General features: G+C 38.4%; 2 protein-coding genes across 4 annotated transcripts in view; both read left to right on the forward strand.

The window, feature by feature from the left end:
• The first annotated feature begins 733 nt into the window (after positions 1-733).
• LOC117290659 (protein dispatched homolog 1-like) lies at positions 734-13,266 on the forward strand. Of its 2 annotated transcripts, XM_033772179.1 has the most exons (6): positions 734-897; positions 3,763-3,887; positions 7,861-8,025; positions 8,513-8,642; positions 9,763-9,994; positions 10,531-13,266. In XM_033772179.1, the coding sequence occupies exons 3-6, from the start codon at positions 7,880-7,882 to the stop codon at positions 13,152-13,154; spliced, it is 3,132 nt and encodes a 1,043-aa protein (XP_033628070.1). In that variant the 5' UTR covers positions 734-897; positions 3,763-3,887; positions 7,861-7,879; the 3' UTR covers positions 13,155-13,266. The 2 variants fall into 2 exon arrangements, with proteins under 2 accessions (XP_033628070.1, XP_033628069.1); XM_033772178.1 differs by lacking the exon at positions 3,763-3,887.
• Positions 13,267-19,231: 5,965 nt separating this feature from the next.
• The window catches only part of LOC117289888, a 28,818-nt gene continuing 21,789 nt past the window's right edge, over positions 19,232-26,260 (forward strand). The window contains exon 1 of one of the 2 annotated variants that reach the window (XM_033771079.1): positions 19,232-19,465. The gene's annotated coding sequence lies outside the window, so the exon portion shown is untranslated. Of the gene's footprint in view, positions 19,466-22,330; positions 22,501-26,260 lie in introns of those variants that run through there. The other variant, XM_033771080.1, reaches the window with a different exon arrangement.

Raw genomic sequence — 26,260 nt, forward strand, 5'->3', positions numbered from 1 at the left:
TGCTCAAAAACGGCTAAATTTGATGATTTTTTCAAGGACTGTTTTTCTTTATTCCTGGAAGACCACTGAAGTCATATCTTAGTCTATAGTTTTGTATCCAAAAAAGCCCAATTCGGGCCGGTGTGTCCCTTTAATAATTGCTTCACATTAAATTGATGTGGTCTATTTACCGTGATATTCATTTTTATTCTGTTCTCTCAGTAAGGCCGTCTCAACATGACGTTTTTCAACTCACGATGAACAGTCTTTTTTGTATTATTTTCTGGGGTTCTGATAATATCTTCCTCCCCAAAAAATACGACTCAACTTAACATTTCTCGATCAGTAAACAAAAAAAACAAAGCTGGCACTTTTGAAAAAAAGGGACTTCGGACTTTTTTACGGAAAATAATTTCTAAACACCGTACTGACCATTTGGTGCCCCCCCCCCTCAAAAAATAAAATAAAAGTGAAACAAAACTAGCGGAGGACAGACGTGTTTTTTTTGCGATTTAAGGGACCAAATAGTGAAAATTTAGGGGCATGTGCGTTAGTTATACGTAGGCCTAAACAATCATGCGATGTTCCTTCAGGGCCACCATACTATTCTGTGTTTTTAATGTTGTTTCATGTATAATGTCAAAGGCCGCCCGCTTTCGAGGAACCACAACACTAAAAATGTATGTCGTTCTCAGATATTATGACGGTGGATGTTTGTTCAGCCATCCAGATGACAGAGTCTCTCACAGCATAGAGCTAGGACCCACAGTCACACGTACATACATGCAGCAGAGAGAGAGCGCTGCAGCACACTTAACAATATTGACATCCGTGTGTGCATACGAGGAAGATGTCTGCAACAACAGTGGATGAGGAGTTCGACTTTGTTGTCATGGTTGTCTGACGATTCTACTAAAGGTAAGGGTGGGACAGTGTGAGCATTCGGTTATTACATGCGATGATACTTATTATCAAGTTCCACACCATGGTACATGATCCACTCTGTGCCTCAACATCGTGGGGACACACATTCAAGGTTTGCCTATAATATAGCTCTATCTATCGACTACTCTGTGTGTTCGCCACAATATCCATTAAATTTGATGCTCAACGTGTGTTGGGGATTATATCACGCCATATCATGTTCAGTCGATTGTTTGTATGTACGTTGCGCAGTTGCTGTACACATATTTATAAGAGTATTGTTTCTAATGTGTGGTCCAGCAATAATTTCTTTTTTTCAATGGTGATTATTTCAATTTTGCTTCTGCATGAGCCGGCATGCATGGATGACGGGGAATGTCATGCACCTCTCGGATCGCTGAGGCCAATTATGTTAATGATGCCTAGTATGGCGAGCCAAAGTAAAATTTATTAGCATTAGCAACGTTTTTTATTTTTGGTTAATGCCATCGACGATGTCTTCAATGTATTTAAACAACTCCATTCCCACACCTCCAATACTGCTGATGCATACAGGCAACGACTCCGTTCATCAGCTGATCATACCCGGCTTTCCGTTCCTAGAACTAGACGGGAAGCTGGGGATAGCTCATTCTCAATAGCTGCCCCTCGCCTATGGAATGAGCTCCCCGCGGGTCTGAGAGAGGCGATCTCGTTGCCTGTAAAAGCCTTCTCAAGACATTTCTGTTTCCCCACCCATCCTAGTTTGTTTGTTTTTCTTTTGTTGTCATAGTCTCATGTAAAGCGCTCTGTTCTCCGTAGAGCGCTTTATAAATGCTTCATATTATTATTATTATTATTATTAAAGATATCTTTAAATGATTAAGAGATATCTCTAAATCATTTGAAGATTGCTCTAAATGATTTAAAGATATCTCTAAATGATTTAAAGATATCTCTAAAGGATTTAGAGATATCTCTAAATGATTTAAAGATATCTGTACCCCATATTTTATTTGGCAACTGCATTGACCTGTTGTTAAAATGTTGGTAACATATGGGCTTCTTAAAATACGCTGTTTGTATTGACAACATTGTGACTATATCGTCGTGTGCCCGGCAAAAGGGCGTAAGGCCTTACGCCCTTTTGCCGGGAACATAAAGTAGTTCGTCCCAGTAACAAAAGGACGTAAGCAACAAAATGGCTCCTGACATGAAAAATATGTAATTTTTGTTTGTTCTTTTGCTAGAATTACCATGAAGACATGTTTCCCCATTCCCCATGCAGAATTTAACCTTTCTAGAATGACTTTTGCATGGCAACAAATTTACCAAACTTTCCCGCTCATAATTCTTGAAACACAAATTTTAACATAAATTGCTTACGTCCTTCTGCCGGGAACTTTCCCTTACGTCCTTTTGCCGGGCACACGACGATATATACTTACGATATGAAAGTAATTGGCATCAGCATTGACTTAAAATGCAATACTTGACTGTCATCAACGGAAACTTGAAAGCCACTCATTGCAACTCCATTTACTTGATTGTGCAGAGCATGGTATTTTGTGATTCGACGAAACCGTAACCGATTTAGAGTTATCTCTAAATGAGTTAGAGATATCTCTTATTCATCTAGAGATATCTCTAAATGATTACGAGATATCTCTAAATCATTCAGAGATATATGTCTAAATAATATAGAGATATCTCTAAATAGTATAGAGGTATCTCTAAATTATTTAAAGATATCTCTTATTCATTTAGAGATATCTCTAAATTTAGAGATATTTCTAAATCATTTAGAGATATCTCTAAATCGCCTCTGGTTGAACCTGAATTATGGGTATGCTCTGGTGGTTAGGAAAGACACTGTGTTCCCGTGATTGTACATTTTTGTGACTCCCAATACGATGTCGCCTGTTGAGTTTATTGGCTCTTAAATGCCACCGTCATTCTGTGCATTCAGTGCGTATGGTGCGCATGACCCCATGCACATACGCGCAACCGGAATAATTTAAAGATATCTCTAAATGATTTAGAGATATCTCTAAATGATTTAGAAATATCTCTAAATGAGTTAGAGATATCTTTAAAATATTTAGAGATATCTCTAAATGAGTTAGATATTATCTCTAAATGAATTAGAGATATCTCCAAATGAATTAAAGATATCTATATGTAAACGATTTAGAGATATCTCGCAATGAATTAGAGATATCTCTAAATCAGTTACGGCTCTCTGTAAAGTTCACAAATTTGAAAGCGCTGTACACTCAGGTCAGTGATGTTAGTCTCGAAATGCATTCCATTAATTGAACTTGCAAACGAACGAGTTTCAAGTCATCCACCTTGCCAAATAATGTACTTAATGTCAGCATTGTTGCCAACAAAATCACGCATTTCAAGTCATCGATGTTTCAATGATGTTTTATGAAATTAAAGGACATCGCTGTGAGCAATAACAGGTGTGTTTAAAGCAATCGTTGATGCCAACATTTAGAGATATCTCTAAATGATTTACAGATATCTTTGAGTGATTTAGCGATATCTTTAAAACATTTACAGGTATCTCCAAACGAATTCGAGATCTTTATCGCTTAACCATTTAAAGATATCTTTAAATCATTGACAAAAAATGATGTTCTGTGAATCACCTATTAAGAAAACAAATTGTCTTTCAAACGACTAAGAGACATCTCTAAATATTTAGAGATATCTCTTAATATTTAGAGATATCTCTTAATAATTAGAGATATCTCTTAATCATTTGGAGATATCTCTAAATATTTAGAGATGTCTCTAAATCTTTTAGAGATATCTCTAAATTGTTTTAAAGACGTTGCTAATGCTAATAAATGCTACTTTGGCTCGCCATAGCCTAGCCTCCACTCAGCCACTACCACGCGTGTTGAAATGTTGTAGCATAATCAGAGCACCGGCAATAATTATTTGCCCACATCAGCCAGCATCACTTGCTCCTCGTATCTCTCTATTCTTAACAGGTAAGTCAATAACTCATTTTGTTTTTATGCAGGTTATGACTGTAACAATTTGTTACATAATAATAAAAATGTGCTTTATTTTCATTCTAAATTCCACGTGGTATAGTGTACATTTTAAACTGGACGTGGTGGGGATGTGGCGTGGTGCTTATCGCGCGCTCGCTTACCACGTAAGGGGGCCTACCTCTGGGGTCCGGTTCACGCACGGGGTCAAATTAAGTTGATTGGGTTTTGAGTCTGTACCTGACTGCGTGGGTTTTCCCCTGAATAAGTTTCTGTGGTTTTCCTCAAAAATATTATTTAAAACTTACTTCGTTGTCTTCTCTCCTTGCATTGATTGAACCAAGGGGATTGGTACGTTTGGCTAGTCACTGTTTCAATGGTAAATAAAAAATAACTTGATGGACTTACAACAGATTTTCGATAGTATGGCATTTTTTTAAATAATTTCACTTCATATTAAATGAGTTAGTGAAAGTAGTGTCCCTTACCTCCCCCAAATTTTCAATTTTGAGAAACGTAGCTTCTCAGATACGGATTTAGGCCTAATTCTTTCTGCTTGGACAGTATATCCACTCCGGATTTTCGGCGATACATCAAAAACGCGACCACCTTTTGCAATGAAATGTTCATAGGTTAGTTTTTGTATATATCCATACAGTCATTTATATAGGATTCAAACAATCTTAGGTTGGCGTGGCGTAAATATGGGCACAAATACCTACTTTTTGTATCCGTACAGTGGTTTCATTTTCCTGCAACGCTTTGCCTATTGAACAACACGTTCTATAACCCACACCCCCCTCCCTTCCGTTTCTGCTACCTTTCCCTTTCACTTTAGACTAGACTCAAGTCCCAATCCAGTGCCAATCTCCCAGCAAACTATTGATTTGTGTCGCTCTGCATTCCCCATTAACCTGTTCCAATCTCGGGACCACACGCTACACTTTGACGGCGGCGGGTATATGCTCAGCCGTCGGTTTCACTAAGAGTTGGGACTCGTCTTATCTCGAGTTAGGACTCGGAACTCGTCCTAACTTAGGATTAATCTTAAGGTCTGCATGCTACAGTGCAGGGTTGGGACTCGTCATAAGTCCTAACATTAGTCCTAAGTTAGGAAGAGTTTTGTGAAATCGACGGCCGGACCTCTCGCACGAGAACGGGAGTGAATCAAGTCTACCTTTCACTATACTTGCATGCTCCTTCGCGTCCCTGTCACCTCCCCGCCCATTCTATGCATAAAGCCTCATTATTTATCTCCTCACTAAAGAAAGACAGTATAAATAATGAATTATGGTCCCTTTATAGGGTACAATAATAAGGAAGTTAATACGATAAAAAGCAGTAACCGGTGAAATGCACATACAAAACAAAAACATTAAACTAAGGTGAAAGTTGAGTTGCACAACCAAAGAGTCAATCTATCAGGAAAGCATTGCAGTTTTAAATTAGTCACAGTCAAGTCTCGGATGAACATGTGACAACAGCAACCAAAAACATGGGCAGCAATATTAAAAACTATTGTTTGCTGATAAACTAGCAAGTATTGTAATATATGGGTTAGGGCGACATTTTATGGATGACAACTGGTCATAATTTTTTAAATAAATTTCATATTTTAATCTAATTTTAAAGCACATTGAGTGCTTTCCAGTCCCATATTTTGTCTTTGAGTATCCTGAAAACACTTAGTTTCTATGACGCATTTATTATTTTCGTGGTCTCAATTCAATAGACTGATTGCGCGACCAATGTTGACATACATTGATCATATGCCCTGATCAAAACACAGCTATACATGCATGGGAAGACTCGTACCGATGGATCACAAGGAAGTTGGTGGGGGACACCAAATGCAAATTCATGGACGCAGTTAGTCGTCAAGACATTGAAAGAACAATCTTGAACTGAAAACTAAACCTTAGACTGAGGTCTCCTTACTAAGTGAAGGAAAGCGGGTCAAGAGAATCTGATTTGCGACATCTTTAGTTAATTTATTCGTGTTTTATTGTCCTTTGTTAAAGCCAGTAGACACTATTGGTAAATGTCAAAGACCAGTCTTCTCACTTGATGTACCTCAACATATGCATAAACTAACAAACCTGTGAAAATTTGAGCTCAATTGGTCATCGGAGTTGCGAGATAAATATGAAAGGAAAAAACACCCTTGTCACACGAAGTTGTGTGCGTTTAGATGGTTGATTTCGAGACCTCAATTTCTAAACTTGAGGTCTCGAAATCAAATTCGTGGAAAATTACTTCTTTCTCGAAAACTGTGTCACTTCAGAGGGAGCCGTTTCTCACAATGTTTTATACCATCAACCTCTCCCCATTACTCGCTACCAAGTAAGGTTTTATGCTAATAATTATTTTGAGTAATTACCAATAGTGTCCACTGCCTTTAAAGCCATTTGACACTAACTTTCGGTACAGAAAAAAAAAATCACAGATTTACAAATAACTTGCAGGGTTTACAGAAGGTAATGGTGAAAGACTTCTCTTGAAATATTATTAAATGAAATGCTTCACTTTTTGAGAAAACATTAAAACAATATCAATTCTCGATATCGAGAATTACGGATTTATTTTAAACACAATCATGTCATGACATGGCGAAACGTGCAGAATGGCGAAACGTGCGGAAACAAGGGAGGGTTTCCGGTTATTTTCTCCCGACTCCATGACCGATTGAACCTAAATTTTCACAGGTTTGTTATTTTATATAGAAGTTATGATACACAAAGTGTGGGCCTTCGACAATACTGTTTACCGGAAGTGTCCAATGGCTTAAAATTGGTCCAAGTGCTGATATTATGTATAAAAAAAATAAGTTAGCGTGAAACGCAATCACTCAAAACCCTGTTTTTTACTTGTAATTTTGTACCTAAATTTTCACATGTTTGTTATTTTATTTAGAAGTTATGATACACAAAGTGTGGGCCTTGGACGATACTGTTTACCGAAAGTGTCCAATGGCTTTAAATTGGTCCAAGTCCTGATATTATGTAAAAAAATAAGTTAGCGTGAAACGCAATCACTCAAAACCCTGCTTTTATTTGTAATTTTGTGGTGTGCAATTTTCTCTAGTTTTGATTTTGGTTCTTGGGAGAACCCGGCTTTGTGTCAATCGGCTGTATTTTCGATAAACAACACATTTAACTCAAAACAAAGCCCAAAGAACTTGAATGTTCTGACGTTTGATAAATCTAGTATTCTACCACAAAAGAGGTTTCTTATGAGAGTATGGTATAGACTGAGGTAATGCTGCTCAGATTATGCTCGTATAGATTATTCTTCCTGCGTGGACAATATTCGCTGGATCTTCGGTGACACTCATCAAAAACGCACCACCTTTTGAATATAAATTTTCACGTCATAGTTTTATAGACGTCAACACGATTCCAAAACCTCAGGTATTCTACTGAAATTGTGTTCTTCAAATGGTGTTTTTCTCGAATTATACAGTGTTTGTGGGGGAAATATTTAGGCATGCTCAAATTTACAAACACTACGCAACAGAGCTCGGGAAATAAGTATTTGAATATTGGATACAAATGTTTGTCCAGGCACACTGGACACTATTGGTAATTGTCAAAGAGAAGTCTTTTCAATCTCAACATGTATAACAAAACAAACCTGTTAAAATGTTAGCTCAATTGATCGTCGAAGTTGCGAGATAATAATGAAAGAAAAAACATCCTTGTCACACGAAGTTGTGTGCTTTCAGATGCTTGATTTCGAGACCTTAAAATCAAAATTTAATTCTGAGGTCTCGAAATCAAATTCGTGGAAAATTGATTCTCGAAAACTATACTATACTTCAGAGTGGGCTGTTTCTCACAATGTTTTGTAGTATGAACAGCTCTCCAATGCTCGTTGGTTTAATGCTAAATAATTATTTTGAGTGATTATAGAGTCCACTTCCTTTAAAATCCATCCAATCTATATAATAATTATCTTTTTTGTTCAATAGATTTCTAAGAATTTGAGTCATGGCGATGGCAAAGAATACAATAGCAGTAAATCCTTTATCTGTTGATCCACCGCAAGGCAGTTACGATGAACAGCAAAGTACATCAACAAGTGGTGCCACAGAAGACGACGAAGTAAATGATGACACGTGTGTCTTTATAACATGGTAATTAAATCAATTAACTCTAGCCTTTACTCATTACGATCTCCTCATCTCACCAATACAGAAATGGTTGCGGTAACAACACGAAATGTTAATTACTAATTTATTTGGGGTCGTTCTGAAAAAGAACCGTTGGTTTCAACTTGACGTTTCGATCAATATGATGTGATCGTCTTCTGGAGAAAAGAAGAACGATCAGAGTAAATGGTGTTTGAAGCTTTGCATGGTGTGAAAAATAAGAAGTAGTAACCTTTGCGGTTACAACCATTGTATAAGATCTCTTTTGAGGGAAGTGTTGGCTCTGAAAAGAACCGTTGTGGTCTCGACGTTTCAAACAGTACACTTTGCTCGTCTTAATGATGTTGTTTTGGTTGACACCAAAACAGTGTTGTTCATTTGGTGTCGATGTCTTTTGTAACAAAAGCTTACCCGTGCAATATTAGTCGTGGATGATTTTATACCGTTTCTCAAATCAATCATTTTTTAACAGGTATTCGAGGCAGCTTGCCAAACTGCCTGTCGCTATTGGGATGATCATTGGTGTGCTCGCACTGACGGGTATCTGTTCCGTAGTTGCATTCTTGTTTTACAACATTCCCGACTTCGGTGACCCCACTAAAGTAAGTCGTAGGCCTTCGTGCTCCCATTGCGTATTTCTTTAAAGGGAAGGCACACGTTTGGTAGTTGTCAAAGACCAGTCTTCTCACTTGGTGTATCCCATCATGTGCATAAAATAACAAGCCTGTGGAAATTTGGGCTCAATCGGTCATCGAAGTTGCGAGAAAATTATGAAAGAAAAAAAACACACTTGTAATGGACGAATTTGTGTGCTTTCAGATAGGAATATAAGACTTCTAGCTAAAATTCTTTTATTATTTCAGTGAGAAATTACCTCTTTCTCAAAAACTACATTACTTCAGAGGGAGTCGTCTCACAATGTTTTATACTATCAACAACTCTCCAATGCTCGTATAACCAAGTCAGTTTTTAAGTTAATATTTGTTTTAGTAATTACCAAACGTGTACCTTCCCTTTAAACAGTATTGACATCTTCAAATATTAACCATGTTTCTAGTTTTTCAAAACCGTTTTGGGCCTAGTTTACAAATCACTGAATAACATTTTAAATGATAAAAAAACGTTGACAAAGTTGGTGTGAATTATCGCCGAAATCTATTAAGCGAATAGTGTCCGCGCATGTGGAAAAATAATCCCTGATATTAGCAAACCACACTCTGAGAAGCGTATCCTCAGATTCAATTTTTGGGGCATAAACACTGTAATCCTCTTGCACTACCGCATTACTTTGAAGTGAAATATTTCTCAAAATTCTGTAACTATAACTATGAAAAGCTGCTGTCTGCTTTTTATAGCAACATGTTTTTATCCATTAATTTTAAGAGTGATAGCAATACCTCCCCTTTAGTACATAAATACAATGTCGGCTCAAGATTGTGATTGATAGCGAGGTGCATGATTAGTATTTGAAGAGGAGTGTCAATTATCATCACTTTACGCCAAATATAGCATCCCAGAAAGTTCATTTGAAGGAGCATACGCAAACATTGTTCTGATGGTAAATAATTATTCATAATTTATTATGCTCTTGTAGTTTTAACATCGGGTATATTTCAAGCTCTTTAAATTCAACTGCTTTGACAAGTTTGAAATTGGCAGTAGAAAAAAACCCATTCATTATGACAGACTTTGAGTACCTTTTTAATATTAATTGTGCTTCAGGGTTTCCGGGCACGTGGTACGGATTTAAGCGCCAGGATTGTTTCGCATCGGAACTTACTCGGAGGTAACCCGGGGCCAAACCAACTCAGCTCAGGCATTTACGTTGGCAACATGTCAGACGACCGAATGGCATTCAGGGACGCCACCAACGACGGGTTCGGAAGAAAGAGGCGAAACGTTGACACAGTCCAAGAAGGCGGCACTTCGGGTATACAATTTTGTCAAGACTCAGGTGAGGCACTTTTAAACAATTTCGATTGCTTGTGATTTGATGTTTAAGCAATGCTTTTGGTAATTAGTCAAAATCATGATTAGTATAAAAACTTGGCATGAAAACGAACTTGGTAACGAGCAATGGAGAGATGTTGATAGTATAAACCATTATGAGAAACGGCTCCCTCGTAGTTTTTGAGAAATAATCATAACAGACTTTAGGCCTGAAGCCTGTTATTATTCATCTGAAAGCACACACTAACAAAAGTATTTTTGTCTTCATTATTCTCTTGTAACACCAATGAGTAATATTGAGCCCAACTGTCACAGGTTTGTTATTGTATGCATGTGACTGCGTCATGGGTTGTGCTCGAGCAACCGCTTAAATCAAAGAAAACTGAACCCTCTAATTTTGCAACTTACACATCTCTGATTTCGGCTTAGTGGAAAGTTGTTAAGCTCTATGAAATTGGTCCCGATTGCTGAAATGGATATAGCATGAGAAAGTATACATATTTCTTATCAATAACCTTTTTTTATTTATTCTATTTTCAGACAGATTTGAAGGGGTTGTATTTGGACTGGTTGGCGGCGGGAAAGATATGTTTACCCGTCAATCCCTGATATCGACATGCACAGTGTATGAAACTCATATCGACAAGTTTATCTACGCCCAATGTTGTTTTTATAAAGACAATGGTGAGTGTGCCAATAGCCGGTCTCTTGGTAATTACGTAGCGCTGATGAACAACAGGTCGAGTTGTCTCGATATCCGGGAAAGTGACGTCACACGTGTTCAACATTTACTCACTGATTGTGCTCCCCATTATCTCGATGAGTCGCTGCACAAATGCAAGTATGATGGTGAATGTCCCACAAGTGTACCCGCGGAATGCACAGCTTATAACCATGCAGTCTATTTAATATTCCACTACCTTGTTCCCTCTGATTTTTCGAAAAATGCGAAATTGGGAAATTATGATTTGAGTATGACCATTGTGGCCTTACCGGTCTGGTGGGTTAGTGTAGATTTGTATAAAACAATGTTTCAGAATAAACACGTGAGTGACGGGATGACTGCTGTGGTTGCCCTTGGCTTTGATCTGAAATTTAGTTTGTTTGCAGAGTTCCTCCTTTCAGATACGTTATACATAGGGCTGGGAGCTGGTTTGGTAGTACTTATCATATGGGTCTACACAGGCTCGCTGTTCATCACCTTTATAACAGTTTTAGGAATGTTAATGTCTTTGCTTATTGCTTATTTTGCCTTTCTCGTACTGTTTAGTCTACCCTTTTTCCCGTTCGTAAATGTAGCAAGTGCTGTTCTAATAATTGGCATAGGTGCCGATGATACGTTTGTGTATTATGACATTTGGTGTCAGACTAAGAATGCTCACCCATTGGCACATACTAAAACCATCCTCAAGAAGACCCTACAGCATGCCTCGCTGACTATGTTAGTGACGAGCCTCACTACATCTTCAGCATTGTATTCTAGCATCGTTAGCTCAATCACTGCTGTGAGGTGCTTTGGCGTCTACAGTGGTACAGCTATCATTGTTAATTTCATATTAACAGTGACTTGGTTGCCGGCTGCTGTTGTAATTTATTCAAGATTCCAGGACTGGACTTCTACATCAAATTGCCGTTGTCCGAGTGGTGTGAAGAAGCTCGTATCTGTGCACACAATGTTGTCTGATGCATGGCGTGGGTTCTTTGAACACTATCTACCCACCATAGTAATCAAATTAAGGTTTGTGTGGATCGTTGTATTTGCATCTCTCGGTGTTGGTGCATTCTGTGTTGTGTTCATCAGCCCAAGGTTGCAGCTACCCAACAGGGCGGAGTTCCAAGTATTTCGAGACACCGACTTATTCGAGTTATACGACAACGAATATAAGCCAAAGTTTGATTTTAATGTCGAGAGAAAAAATCCACTTTATCTTGCCTTAGTATTTGGCGTTCGTGACGAGGACAACGGTGACCATTGGGATCCTGATAATAACGGGATGTTAAACCTGGAACCAAATTTCAACATGTCTCATCCCGATGTACAGATTTGGCTCCAAGATTTATGCCAAAGTTTGAAAAACCAAAGTTTTTATAATCCCGACGAGGGCTCATTGTGCGCAATGATGGACATGATAAAACTTGTTTTGTCATTTCCTTGTATAGATGCAACAACTCCTTGCTGCGGTCAAACAAGTTTCCCATATCCTTCTCAACTCTTTGAAACATGTTTAACAACAGCAGCAGAGTGTGACACACCAAGATGTCTGTATGGCTATGTTTCTCCCGGACCTCTGTTTAGCAGAGACGGTTCAATAAAGGCTTTATATATGAGAGACAGCAGCTCCATAGAGAATTCAATGAATTTCAACTACATTGATACATTTTGGACCGAGGCAAACAGTTGGTTTGACGAGAGATTGGAAAGCAAGCCAGTGGGGTTAACTGGCGGATGGCTAGTTGCTGGATCAGAAGATGGAACACAGTTGTATTTTTTTAACCTGCAGAAGAGTTTGGCTACGGGGGCACCTTTATCTATGGGTTTATCACTTCTGTTTGCGGCAGTCATGCTTATTCTTACCACGTGGAATATTCTGATATCCCTCTATGCTATGTTATCCATAGCAGGCACTTTCTCTGTTACTGTCGGCACCCTTGTTCTTCTAGGTTGGCGTCTGAATATATTTGAATCTGCCATTTTGTCTTTAGCGGTTGGGCTATCAGTTGATTTTACCATCCACTATGGTGTTGCATACCGCTTAGCTCCGTCAAAGTTGAGACTGGAGCGGACATTACATTCATTGAGAAGTGTTGGATCCGCCATAACTGTAGCTGCGCTATCCACATTTGCTGCAGGCGCCATGATGATGCCCTCAACGGTCATAACCTATGTTCAGCTGGGTACATTTCTCATGCTTGTAATGACTATTAGTTGGGTATACGCTACTTTTTTCTTTCTCTCTGTTTGTCGAGTCATTGGTCCACAAGGCAACTTTGCACAGATTCCAATCCACAGACTTTTCTGTCGCAAGAAGCCCATCGTCCAACAAGCTGCTGTCAACAGTCAAAGTCATGAGTTACATGAGAATGAAAACTCCATGGCAAATGGTAGGTTTACAGGAAATCCCTCGAGTGGGATAGATGAAGGCAGTCAAACCAACATGACTTAACATTAGTTTAATTTGCTTCGTTGCTTCATGTGATGACTATTAATAAATATTTGGTTTGCGGTAACACGTGATGTGTATCTACTTGCCAGGTAGAGTTTGTTCTTAGAGGACTGTCTTTCTTTACTCTACTACCGCGGAGTAGATTTATCGGATGTTCGGGAGACTTCTCGGTTGTGAAAAGAACTGTTCTGTTTTGTTTAACTATTACCAGGGCGGAAGGTCCTGACGATGACTAGAGCAAGCTTGTCGAAACGTTGAGACCGATTCAAGAACTGACTCCGCGGTTGTGCAATTAATTACGATCCTATAAGCTAAGTAGTCCCAGCCAATGTTCTATACCTTTCGCCCGGTAGTAGTTAAAGGCAGTGGACACTATTGGTAATTACTCAAAATAATTATTAGAATAAAACATTACTTGGTATAGTAACTGGGGGAGGTTGATGGTATAAAACATTATGCGAAACGGTTCCCTCTGAAGTGATGTAGTTTACGAGAAAGAAGTAATTTTCCGCGAATTTGATTTCGAGACCTCAGATTTAGAGTTTGAGGTCTCGAAATCAACCATCTGAAAGCACACAACTTCGTGGGACAATGGTGTTTTTTTCTTTCACTATTATCTCACAACTTCGACGACCGATTGAGCTCAAATTTTCACAGGTTTGTTATTTTATGCATATGTTGAGATACATCAAGTAAGAAGACTGGTTTTTGACATTTACCAATAGTGTTCACAGTGTCTTTAAAGGAGGACAGTTCTTTTCAGAAATGAGAAATCTCCCGAACATCCGATATCTACTCGGCGGTAGTGCGAATGACTCTGAGAACAAACTCTACCTGGTAAGTAGATACACACACGGTGTTACCGCAAACCAAATATATATTGATACCTCACCATGCAATGCCTCAAATCCTATAACAAAACATTACTTGCCCTAATGGATGATGCAACTCTTTCAACACAACAAAAAATATAGATACATAAAATAGGCTGACTATTGAACTCTTCAGTCAACGATAAGACCATTATTATATGTATTTTCTGTGTTATTTATTTATGTATTTCATTTATTTATGTATTTATTTATTTCAAGATGACACCGTTTTGTTTTTATTTCATTACCAAATACTTGCCACATTTACTCAATTGCAGCAAAAAATATATGAAATACAAATTATAAATAGTATATAATATATAGAATGTATCAAGTGTTAAATAATGTGTATTATATAACACCCAAGCAGATCCTTGCCATTTGATTGGAGGATTGTCCGTCACGTGATAGCAAATAAAAGTACCATTGCACGCTGAGTCACTCGCCGTGCTTTTTCGTTCCATCCGAAAAGTACCATTGCACGCTGGCACGCTGCCAGCGTGCAATGGTACTTTTCGGATGGAACGAAAAAGCTGAGTAAAAACATCACTGCGTGCGCGTGTCTTTGGTAACGCAGCAGGTGTTACTGCAAGAAAGCATAGTAAAATTACTAGCATTCGGCTTCTACAGTTGAAATTGTTTGTTTTGGAAGTTGTTTCTTTCAATCAAAATGACAAAGTTCTACTTGGATGTTATATAAAACAAATAATGAATGTTTTTCATTCGTGCAATGGTGCGAATATGTTCATTCGTTGAAAGCTGGAATGTTCCATTCAACTCGGCTCCGCCTCGTTGAATAGAACATTCCATCTTTCAACTCATGAACATATTCGCACCATTGCACTCATAAACATTCATTATGTGTATATTATTATTGCACATGTGTCGTTGCCTCACGCTTTTGTAAAAGCACACAAAGACAATACAAATGTCAGTAGTATTAATTATTAAAATTATATATTTGTTTGACTAAATCTTTGTATTGTACAAGTTGTGTGGACAGTTATACGTTATGGTTCAACATTGCGTTAATTGTGACTTTGGTTCAGCTCAGAGGTTCCAAAAGTAAAGATTATTAAGATGCTCATTGTGCAGCTCCGCTCTATAACAAAATATTTAAAGTATAGTTTAAAACTATAAGTACTTTTATATAACACCCAAGCAGATCCTTGCCATTTGATTGGAGGATTGTCCGTCACGTGATAGCAAATAAAAGTACCAATACACGCTGAGTCACTCACCGTGCTTTTTCGTTCCATCCGAAAAGTACCATTGCACGCTGGCACGCTGCCAGCGTGCAATGGTACTTTTCGGATGGAACGAAAAAGCTGAGTAAAAACATCACTGCGTGCGCGTGTCTTTGGTAACGCAGCAGTGTTACTGCAAGGCATATTAGTAAAATTACTAGCATTCGGCTTCTACAATTAAAAATTGTAGGCCTACGCTTTGTTTGTTTTGAAAGTTGTATCTTTCAATCAAAATGACAAAGATCTACTTGGATGTTATATAAAACAAATAATGAATGTTTTTCATTCGTGCAATGGTGCGAAAATGTTCATTCGTTGAAAGCTGGAATGTTCCATTCAACTCGGCTCCGCCTCGTTGAATAGAACATTCCATCTTTCAACTCATGAACATATTCGCACCATTGCACTCATAAACATTCATTATGTGTATAATATTCTATGTTTTGTTTTTATGTAAGCTTGATGTGTGCAATGAACAATACTAAACAAAACGTTTAGTACTAAAATACTACGTAAGTTGACCTCGATATGTAATAATTTTCGCGAGAATATGGACATCCGGGCTATCAGCACATTTTTTACCCCCAAAATGGCGGTCAGGAGACACGTGTGTATGCGTGCTGCGCAAAGCGCAATGGGTCTAAATAGCCAAAGGTTATAATTATTTTAAATAATCTTAACTTAGGCCTTTTTTTGTATACTTTCAATTAATTGTGTTTTACTCTTGAATTAAATTTAAGGTATTTTTTTTATTATAGGCCTAATCAACTTTCAACAATATCCAAGTCTCCATGCGTAGTTTAATGCTTTGTCTGAATTCTGGTGCATTAAATCGCTTCTGTATTGTGCCTGATAGACATTCGCAGTCTAATTGTAATCAGACAGTGGCAAATAATTGGTCACAAAACCTTGTGTGGAATGTGTGAATTAGTCAGTATAGTAACAGTAAAATGAAATTGTCAAAGATTGAAAACCCACGGTATTACATCTTTGTTCATCTGTATACATGTATTGTCTTACAGTCCTCATACAGTACAAACTTAAACTGTATCAAGGCAACATTGACCTTTGATAATCGATAGCCTTCCCACCTTTAAAAGTCGATTGTAGACGGTTAATAATCGATACCACATAAATTATCTCTAATAATCGATAACACGCTTTAAAGGCCGATGTCCCACATGGTAATCGAAAGCCAAACTTAAAATCGATAGCACACCTCAATAATCGATAACTAATACTCTTATAATTTATTATAACTTATAGTACTTATAATACACATATAATATTTTATTATCCCCTGTAATTGTTTGTTAATAAGTACATGAAAACGATACACAAAGATATACAACTACAAGCATCTTGGTAGGTACTTATTTTGCTGAATAATGTGTTTTCATTAAAATGTTTACCCATGCAGCCAGTTTCCCTCTTTTGGTGGACTACTTTATTTCGATGTTTGTGTGAATCTCTCTACTTTTAGAACATCTTTCCATCAACCAATTTCATAACAAAGCTCACGGTATGGAAGCTCCCTGTCCCTAATACGCCTTCTTGACTTGATGGCGGTGTTATTTATTGCAGTTGGTGGTCATAACAATATGCAGGATGTGCATAATGGATTTTTTTAAATAATTGGAGTAGATCTGTTCACTGAATTTGATGGGGTTGTTTTGGCAGCATCGTTTAATAGCTAACTCATATTTAGTTTACGTATGAGTGACGTTCGCGGTAATAAAAAAATAATGACGGAACGAAATTAAAAATAGTTTATGGGGTGATTTGGTATGATAACGGTTTCAAAGGAAATCATAGTCTCAAAATAATGACGTCATCGTCATGTCAATTTCGCAACTGAACCAATTTAAGCTAAATTGTTAACGTTCTTATAAGCCAAACGAGAAGATAGAATATACAATACATACTTTATCTCAAGTACCAAGGTACATGTTTGGTAATTACTCAAAACAAATAATACTTAAAGACTGACCCTGTAACGAGCATAAGAGAGCTGTTGATGGTATACAAAATTGTGAGAAACGGCTCACTCTGAAGTAGCATAGATTTTGAGAAAGAGATAATTTCTCACTAAAATAATAAAAGACTTCCAGCTAGAAGTCTTTTATTCCTATCTGAAAGCACTCAAATTCGTCCAACAAGGGTGTTTTTTCTGTCATAATTTTCTCGCAACTCTGATGACCAATTGAGCTCACATTTTCACAGGCTTGTTATTTTATGCTTATGTTGGGATAGACCAACTGCGAAGACTGGTCTTTGACAATTACCAAAGGTGTACCTTCCCTTTAAACCACAATGGATCTTACTGCGTAACTTCGAGTATTGGCCGTGTCCGAAACGGCGACTTCGGCTACAGCTACCTACGGCTAGATCGCGCGCGTCTGCCTATTCTTCAACACTGGTAGACGCGCTTATCTAGACGTAGCTGTAGCCGAAGTCGTCGTTTCGGACACGGCCTCATAGTCTTGAAGTCAAGACGGTAATTGTTAAGCGCGGTGTGTAGTTACAGCGCGGCGTGTTAAGCGCGGTGTGTAGTTACAGCGCGGCGCACAGTGGGCCAGAATGGGATGAAAGTGCGCCAAAAATATAAATCATTAAGTTTTGTGCAGGAAGGTTCACCTACTTAGCTTTTTCCGACCCGTAGAATCCAATGGTGATAATTAGATCGGAGTATGACGTCAGCAAAATACCGATTTTTGATTGGTCCTGATGTAATGGACTGTTTATCGCGGTTAAATTGTGACTAATTGCTTGCATCTGTGAATAATTCTAAGCAACCACGACAAGAGTTTTCAATGTTTGATGCATCATCAACAGAACTAACAACTTCAAATAATCGCTTGCTTGGTAAAGACGCCATTGTGCACTGTGGTACAGCTGACAGATACATTTAAAGACAACTAGCGGCAGTATCCCTCATCACAACATAATTATGAGACACCAAGTACATTGAAATTTCAACTGCGCAATCAGACATAAATAGGGGTATCATATTGCACCTATCGGCGAGCGCAGCCTTGCTCGGGTGTCGTGTTTCTCAATGGAGCGCGCCATATTATGTAATAATCAGAAAAGGGCGAAAACGTACAGTGATCGCTTCAGAAAAACTGCTCTAAAATCGTGTATCGCAGGTTGTCGCAGCTACATTTGGTACCAAAATGATGCAAACAAGTTGCTCTATTAGAAATGAGTAGACTTTAGGCAGCAATCGACGGCAATCTTTAGTTTCCGTATTGCTGAACACAAAAAACGTAAATTTCATGTCAATGTTGACACAATATGTCAGTATTTATTCATAGAAAACTTCAACAAAAATAAAAACTGATTTAATTTCCTTCAAATATGAACCCTAAACTAGAGCCAAGTGAAAGTTTAGCTCCGTAACTCAATACAAGGTGTCTAATTTTGCTTTATGAAGATGTCTGCAACTATTTTCATTTTATGGTCAATTTCTGTGGATTTGCATACCTTTAAGAGGTCATGACAAGTCAATTTTTTTTATATTTTGCTTAATTTCCTCATAAAATTGTCCCATGGGGTATAAGCAACCTCAAAAGTGTTGAAAAAATTAAAACTAGCAGGGTCACGTTTCACCCTTTTTGGCGCACTTTGGTTTCGGCCTGGCCCACTGTGCGGCGTAGCTACGGGAACGATGCACACACCCTCGATCCCAGTATGTGTGTGTGAGTCAGTCGCAAATAGGCAGCGCCTAACGACTTGTCATCAAGTCTATGGCTACGGTCGACTCGGGCGTGCGTGACTAGTCACAAGTCCGTGTGTAAAAAATGTATCGCGAAGTGCGCCCTCTATTGGATGACTTGTGAACCTGCCTACTTATGCACATTACGTCATTTCAGTACGGCGCCCCGTTTTGACCTCAAACCCGTACCCATAATGCTTTGCAAAACGTTATTGTTCTGACGGCTCTTGCATGCAATTTGTTTTACAAATCGGGAAAAAAATACGCAGGTTTAAACATAAAACAGTAGTTTAGAAACAGTTTTTTTCCCCTGCGCTTCCTTGCTTTGGTTGCTGTACTCTGTATTTCTGCTGCTGCTAGCGCTAGCTGCGCCGATCGAGTCTACCCCTACCGCCGATACTGCACATTGATGGATGACAAATCCCACGACTGTCACTCAGCAAGCAGACGGCAACAGCTTTTAAAAAGTAGACAGTGAGTAAACTAATACTTTGTAGACTGTATCGACAATTTTGTTTTTGAATCCGACAACTAAGAGTAACACGTACCCCATGACTGCCAGCAGATTCGTCGAATTTTTCCCATCATCATCTGTCACGATAGACGCCACCTACGCCCGGCCCGTGACCGCCTGTGTGTGTGAGGCAATGAGACGGTCCTACTAAAAGCCGACAACTCGCCGACAACGCCGACAACTCGCCAGAGCGCCGACAACTCGTTGCAGACACCTTAAAAACAGCAAACAAACCAACGGTTTATTAAAACTATGTGCACAATTTTATAATAACATAAATACAACGGCTTTACTTCACGAAAAGTCGTAGTTTTTTACCCGGAAAAAAAGCGAACATCCGCGGAGCACGGTTGGACGCCATCTTGGCCGACAACCCGTGTTGCGACCATTCCATTATGGTACAGGGGTGACACAAGATCGGGGGGGGGGGAGAACAGTGCGCGGGCGGGTGGGGTTGGCATTGGCCCGGTTTTATGGCAACTAGATTTATCCTCGCCTCATTCGTGACATGATTAAGATAGGGATGTTGATGATTATTATTAACAATAAAAAACTTAGCCTACATTCAATATGTGAAATTTATTTTATTAATTTTACATCAAATTTTATGAAATTTATTTTATTAATGTTCTCAATTGTTCAGAGTCACAGAAAAATAATAGGAGACAAGAAAATTGCATGTGAAAGAGCAGCATAACAACGGTAAACTTTATGATTACTGTTGATCTTCCGATAAAACTTCTGAAATAAATTAAACAGTACTTCAACTAACAGAGAAATATCCATCTTTAAAAAAAAAAAAAATACATAAAAATAAAATAAATAATGATGCTCGGTAAGGTAGACCAGGTTGTTGAAAATTGCATGCACGTTTCCCAGCACAAGTAATTCAATATTTTTTTAACGTGAAAACATTCTTGTTGGTTTTACATTTCACGCAATGGAGGTATAAACACTTTTAAAATTATTTTAGGATATTACCATTCGACGTATATATTGTCAACCCACATTGGTGTGTATTTTTCCGTTCCCTCACGGACCAAATACAACCTATGTCCTCCTATATTTACTCAACTCACTTCACCAGCTTTCCAGAAATGAATACCGCAAGTCATGCACTAATTAATACCTTGTGGTTCCTAGTTTCATTTTAAAAAGTGAGGGCCGGCAGTCACATAACCCCAAAACTTATATTAACGTGTCTTATAATAGTTGTGAAAATATCCAGCTTATACCTTTTTTGCTATAATCTTGTTACTGTGACGTCTGTTCCTATAACTACTGACACATATTTGATACAACTTTCAAGTTTGAACACAATAATTAATATAAAAATGTAAAGAACATCTATTTCCAATTCATTTATGTCCGTCCCTCACGCATAAAGAAAGCCGTTTTAAAATCATTTGAAACTTAGCATTGGTGGAAATACGATATGCAAAGGTTTTCATGTGATGACTATAATAAATCTTATTTTAACTATGACTCGGATGACGCTTAAGACTTCATCCAACTGAAATTAATACAAAACACTTCGAAATTTTAACATGAAGAAATCAGCGGGCCATTGACAGCTGTCAGAGTGGCATCAACATCATCTGTCCCGTCAATCATGATTGACGGGAGCTCATTGAAGCACTTTGATTGGCCGAAACCACTTTAGTGAACAAACTACGCCGCGTGACCATGAAGCCGACGTCAATCACTGACCTTGTATAATTAAGATTCTTTCCCCAGGATAGCTATTGATGATCTAAAGAAAACCTTATCGATAGCAATAAGCCAACAGTGCTCTTTCGCCCGGTGCAAAACAAGTTTGCCTACTGGCCTAATTCTGTATTAAATAATGGTAAATAAAATGTCTTAAAACCAAACTGTCTTATACAAATTCACCACGGTTTCAGATTAATTTATATAAGTACACTGTATTCTTCATCGTCCTGTGTTTGCATTCGGGCGGTTCCAATGCTGCCCATCCTTCTCTTTTTCACAGATTCCCTTGAATGTGTTAAAGATACAAATTATCCATTGGTTATCCTCCTTTACACATTCTCTCAGAAATCATTTATTAGTCCCTGGCCAGGAGGTCCTCTTGACCTAAAATGTTTAACTTTCTAGTTGCCTTGCCAATTCAAACAACTTGTTGCTTATTTTTATCCTCAATTTAATAGTGCGTTTTGCATTAATTACCAGAATCTCTCTTTTACCGAACTTTTATTTAAATACCCAGTTGTGTTTTTTAGTTTAAACTGCTACAGTGGTGGCGCTGTGTAGAGGAATATCCTAGGGCTAGACCCAGTAACTGGGGCGCTGTACTTCCTTTTCGAAATGTTGACATTCTCGGTCGAAACTAGCACGACCGAGAATGTCAAAATTTAAAAAAAAAAGAGTACAGCGCCCCCAGTTACTCGGTCTATGCTAGGGCCTACTCTGTACTCATTTTGCATCTAAACTAACCTACTTCTACAGAAATTAAGGCTCCGCTGTGAGCGGGGGAGCTTTAGTTAGAGATTCTAAAGTAGAAGTACTTCCAACCATGGCATGATGGTCTAAAACATGTCTAAAAATAATAAATAGCCTAAATAGACCATGTAAGAAAAAGAAAAGTCTATATCTAACCCATGGCAATTAGGCCTACTACTAGTACTAGAACTATGAGGTTAGTTCCGCTATTGTCTTTGTGGAGACGATACCAAACCATATGATGTTGTGACGGAACAGGGTGTAAGTTGAGTGTAGTTGGTGGACTGTGGCCAGTCTACTGCGCCCTTCTGCGCCGCGTGGGGTCTGCGCATTGGTTATAAAACAGGCGGCGCTGGAGGCGTGCTCTCTCTCTCTCTCTCTGCGGCATGCTTTGTTATCTGTTCTCGAAGTTTATCTCTCCACGTGTTGCTCTTGGGCTAGTCTAGCATTTAGGGATTGAGGTTTATTACGTGTTGCTGGGTTGTCGAGGGATCGAGGATTGAACAGCCGACCGTATAGATAGAAGAGCGAGGTAACTAATAAGTTTGAGTACCGGGATTTTGGGAACGGGAGCGTGTGTTGTGTTTCCTTACGTTGGAACTTCTAATACTGAGGTCGGGTGAGGGCGAATAACCGCATCTCGGGTAGAGAAAACGGTTGAGTGTAGCCCGGGGAATTCACGACTTGTATGTGGTTCGGTGAGGCACACTGTTTATCGCTGGAAGGTGCCTGGGGAGTTTCCCTCCTGCTTAGCCTTTGTGGGTTAGAAGTTACGCCGTGTGAGGCATAGTCTGTATTTGAAAGATTGTGTAACTTGTATGAGGTGTGAGGTTCACCTGTCACTTGGGCCCAATTGTGTATAACTTGTGTATGAGGTTTAGTGCATTTATTGATTGCATTGTCTAAGGGCCTGATATTATTATAAGGCGAGGTTATTGGGTTGTGTTGTGATTATAAACCTGTGAATTATCTATTGATTATTAGCTGTTTCGTAGCGAAGCGCAGCGAAACAGCTCTTGTTTTTGTTAAAGTTTTTTTAGCTGTTTCGTAGCGAAGCGCAGCGAAACAGCTCTTGTTTTTGTTAAAGTTTTTTTAGCTGTTTCGCAGCGTAGCGCAGCGAAACAGCTATTGTTAGCTGTTTCGTAGCGAAGCGCAGCGAAACAGCTCTTGTTTTTGTTAAAGTTTTTTTTATTATTGTTTTTTTTTTTTTTTTTTTTTTTTTTTTTTTTATTTGTCTGATTCAGTACTCGCAATTTTTTGCATAGTTCCCAAAGAGCAATTGCAATGAAACTTTCAGGGATTGAAGGTTATGGTGCAATAATGGTCCTAAAGCAAGGATGTCATGATGACCTCATCACTGGTCACGTGATGTCATCTTAAAGGTATTTTTTGTTAAATGTTTGAAAATCTATATCAAATCAGCCAAACGAGACCGTACGTTTCTGTTTGCGGGATGTGGTAGGGATAAATTAGGTCTTCATTTTGTTTCGTGTGCGTGACCTCACATGACCTCTACTTCCGGTTGAAACGGGCAAAAAACGGAAGTGCCCTGTAACTCAAAAGTGGTAAAAGTTATGAAGTTGCTTTCCAAGGACGTAAGTGTCTAGCAAGGGTGGGCAGTTCAAAAAAAATATTGATGACGTCACAAATTGCAACAGCGCCCTCTAGCGGCAGGTTGAAAACTCGTCAAAATGGACTTTTTGAAGATGTGTGTGCTGAAGTTTTTTGTAATCACTTCAAATTTTACGTACACGTTAACTGTCAGGCAGCCATCTATGTGTGAAGTTTCAGATCAATGACGTCATCGGGGATCACGTGACGCGGCCTTAAAGGTGCACTTTTTGAACTAATATAATTCCCCAAGTAACTATGCGATCATGTTGAAACTTTAAAGGTTGTTGGATATGGACAAGTTCTTGTGAATTGTGATATGACGTCATGATGACGTCATCACATGATTTTTTATGATTTTTTCAATTTTTGCACCTTTAAGTCATAAAATGCTATCCGAACATGGTATAATCCATATTATTTTTTTAAATAGACTGGATTGGTCATAACTACTTTAATGCAAAGAGAATTTCAAATGAAGTGGAATTTTTTTTTTTTTTCTTAACGAAACAGCTCTGCATTTGTGCACAAATGCAATTATGTCTAGTTTTTGTTCGGTTTTTTATTTGGTTGTTTCAGGATTATTCAGTACTCGCATTTTTTTGCATGGTTCCTAAAGAGCAATTGCAATGAAACTTTCAGTGATGAAGGGCATTGGTGCAAGGAGGGTCCTAAACGAAATTCGTCATGATGACATCATCACCGGTCACGTGACGTCATCTTAAAGGTGTTTTATTTAAATCTTTGAACATCTATATCAAATCAACCACAATAGACCGTAGATTTCTGTTAACGGGATTAGGTAGGAATAAATTAGGTCTTTATTTTATTTTGTGTGCGTGACCTCACATGACCTCTACTTCCGGTCGAAACGGGCCAAAAACGAAAGTACCCTGTAACTCAAAAGTGGTAAAAGTTATGAATTTTTTTCTCCGGGATAAAAGTGTCTAGCAAAGGTGGGCAATTCAAAAAAAGTATTGATGACGTCATAAATTGCAACAGCGCCCTCTAGTGGCAAGTTGAAAATTCTTCAAAATGGACTTTTTGAAGATGTCTGTGGCGAAGTTTTTGGTAATCACTTTAAATTTTACACACACGTTTACTGTCTGGCAGGCATCATATGTGTGAAGTTTCAGATCAATGACGTCATCGGGGGTCACGCGACGCAGCATTAAAGGTGCACTTTTTGAAGTCGTATAACTCTCGAAGAAATGACGCCATTATGTTGAAATTATGTAGATCATTAGATATTGGAAAGTTCTCGTGAATTATGAAATGACGTCATGATGACGTCATCACATGATTTTTAATGATTTTTTTAATTTTTACACCTTTAACACACCAATTGCTATCTGAACATGGTGTAATCCAAATTATTTCTTTATCTATGCCACATTTGGGCAAATTGCTTTGAATACACAACAAATAACTTAAAACTCAAATGAGAAATTTGAAATGTTATTGACGAAACAGCTATGTATTTGTGCAATGCCATAAGGTTGCATGCCAAAGCCTCACGCACACATTGTTGTACACGAAGTACATGTACAATACCATGCCAATGTGCGTAATCATTTGTACACGAAGTACAATGCCATGCCAATGTGCGTAATCATTTGTACACGAAGTACAATGCCATGCCAATGTGCGTAATCATTTGTACACGAAGTACAATACCATGCCAATGTGCGTAATCATTTGTACACGAAGTACAATGCGATGCCAATGTGCGTAATCATTTGTACACGAAATACAATGCTATGCCAATGTGCGTTATCATTTGAGAGCAATTGCAATGAAACTTTCAGGGATTGAAGTATATGGTGCAATAATGATCCTAAAGCAAGGATGTCATGATGACCTCATCACCGGTCACGTGACGTCATCTTAAAGATGTTTTATGTTAAATGTTTGAAAATCTATATCAAATCAGCCAAACGAGACCGTAGGTTTCTGTTTGCGGGATGTGGTAGGGATAAATTAGGTCTTCGTTTTGTTTTGTGTGCGTGACCTCAAATGATCTCTACTTCCGGTTGAAACGGGCAAAAACGGAAGTGCCCTGTAACTCAAAAGTGGTAAAAGTTATGAAGTTGCTTTCCAAGGACGTAAGTGTCTAGCAAGGGTGGGCAGTTCAAAAAACATATTGATGACGTCACAAATTGCAACAGCGCCCTCTAGCGGCAGGTTGAAAACTCGTCAACATGGACTTTTTGAAGATGTTCGTAGTGAAGTTTTTTTGTAATCACTTCAAATTTTACACACACGTTACCTGTCAGGCAGCCATCATATGTGTGAAGTTTCAGATCAATGACGTCATCGGGGGTCACGTTACGCGGCCTTAAAGGTGCACTTATTTCACTATTATAACTCCCTAAGTGATTATGCGATCATGTTGAAACTTGGTAAGTTGTTGGATATTGACAAGTTCTTTTGAAATGTGAAATGACGTCATGGTGACGTCATCACATGATATTTTATGATTTTTTCAATTTTTGCACCTTTAACACATAAATTGCTATCTGAATATTATGGTATAACCCAAATTATTGTTTTATTTATGCCACATTGGGTCTATCGGTCTATCGGTCTATCGGTCTATTCAGATAGCGTCTTGTATGTGGATTGGGTTTCAAGTCTCTGCCTTACTGCGCAGCTTTTCTCTACTTGGAAAACACGAGCGT

The sequence above is a fragment of the Asterias rubens genome, chromosome 5 (genome assembly GCF_902459465.1).
Source record: "Asterias rubens chromosome 5, eAstRub1.3, whole genome shotgun sequence".
Classification (NCBI taxonomy): domain Eukaryota; kingdom Metazoa; phylum Echinodermata; class Asteroidea; order Forcipulatida; family Asteriidae; genus Asterias; species Asterias rubens.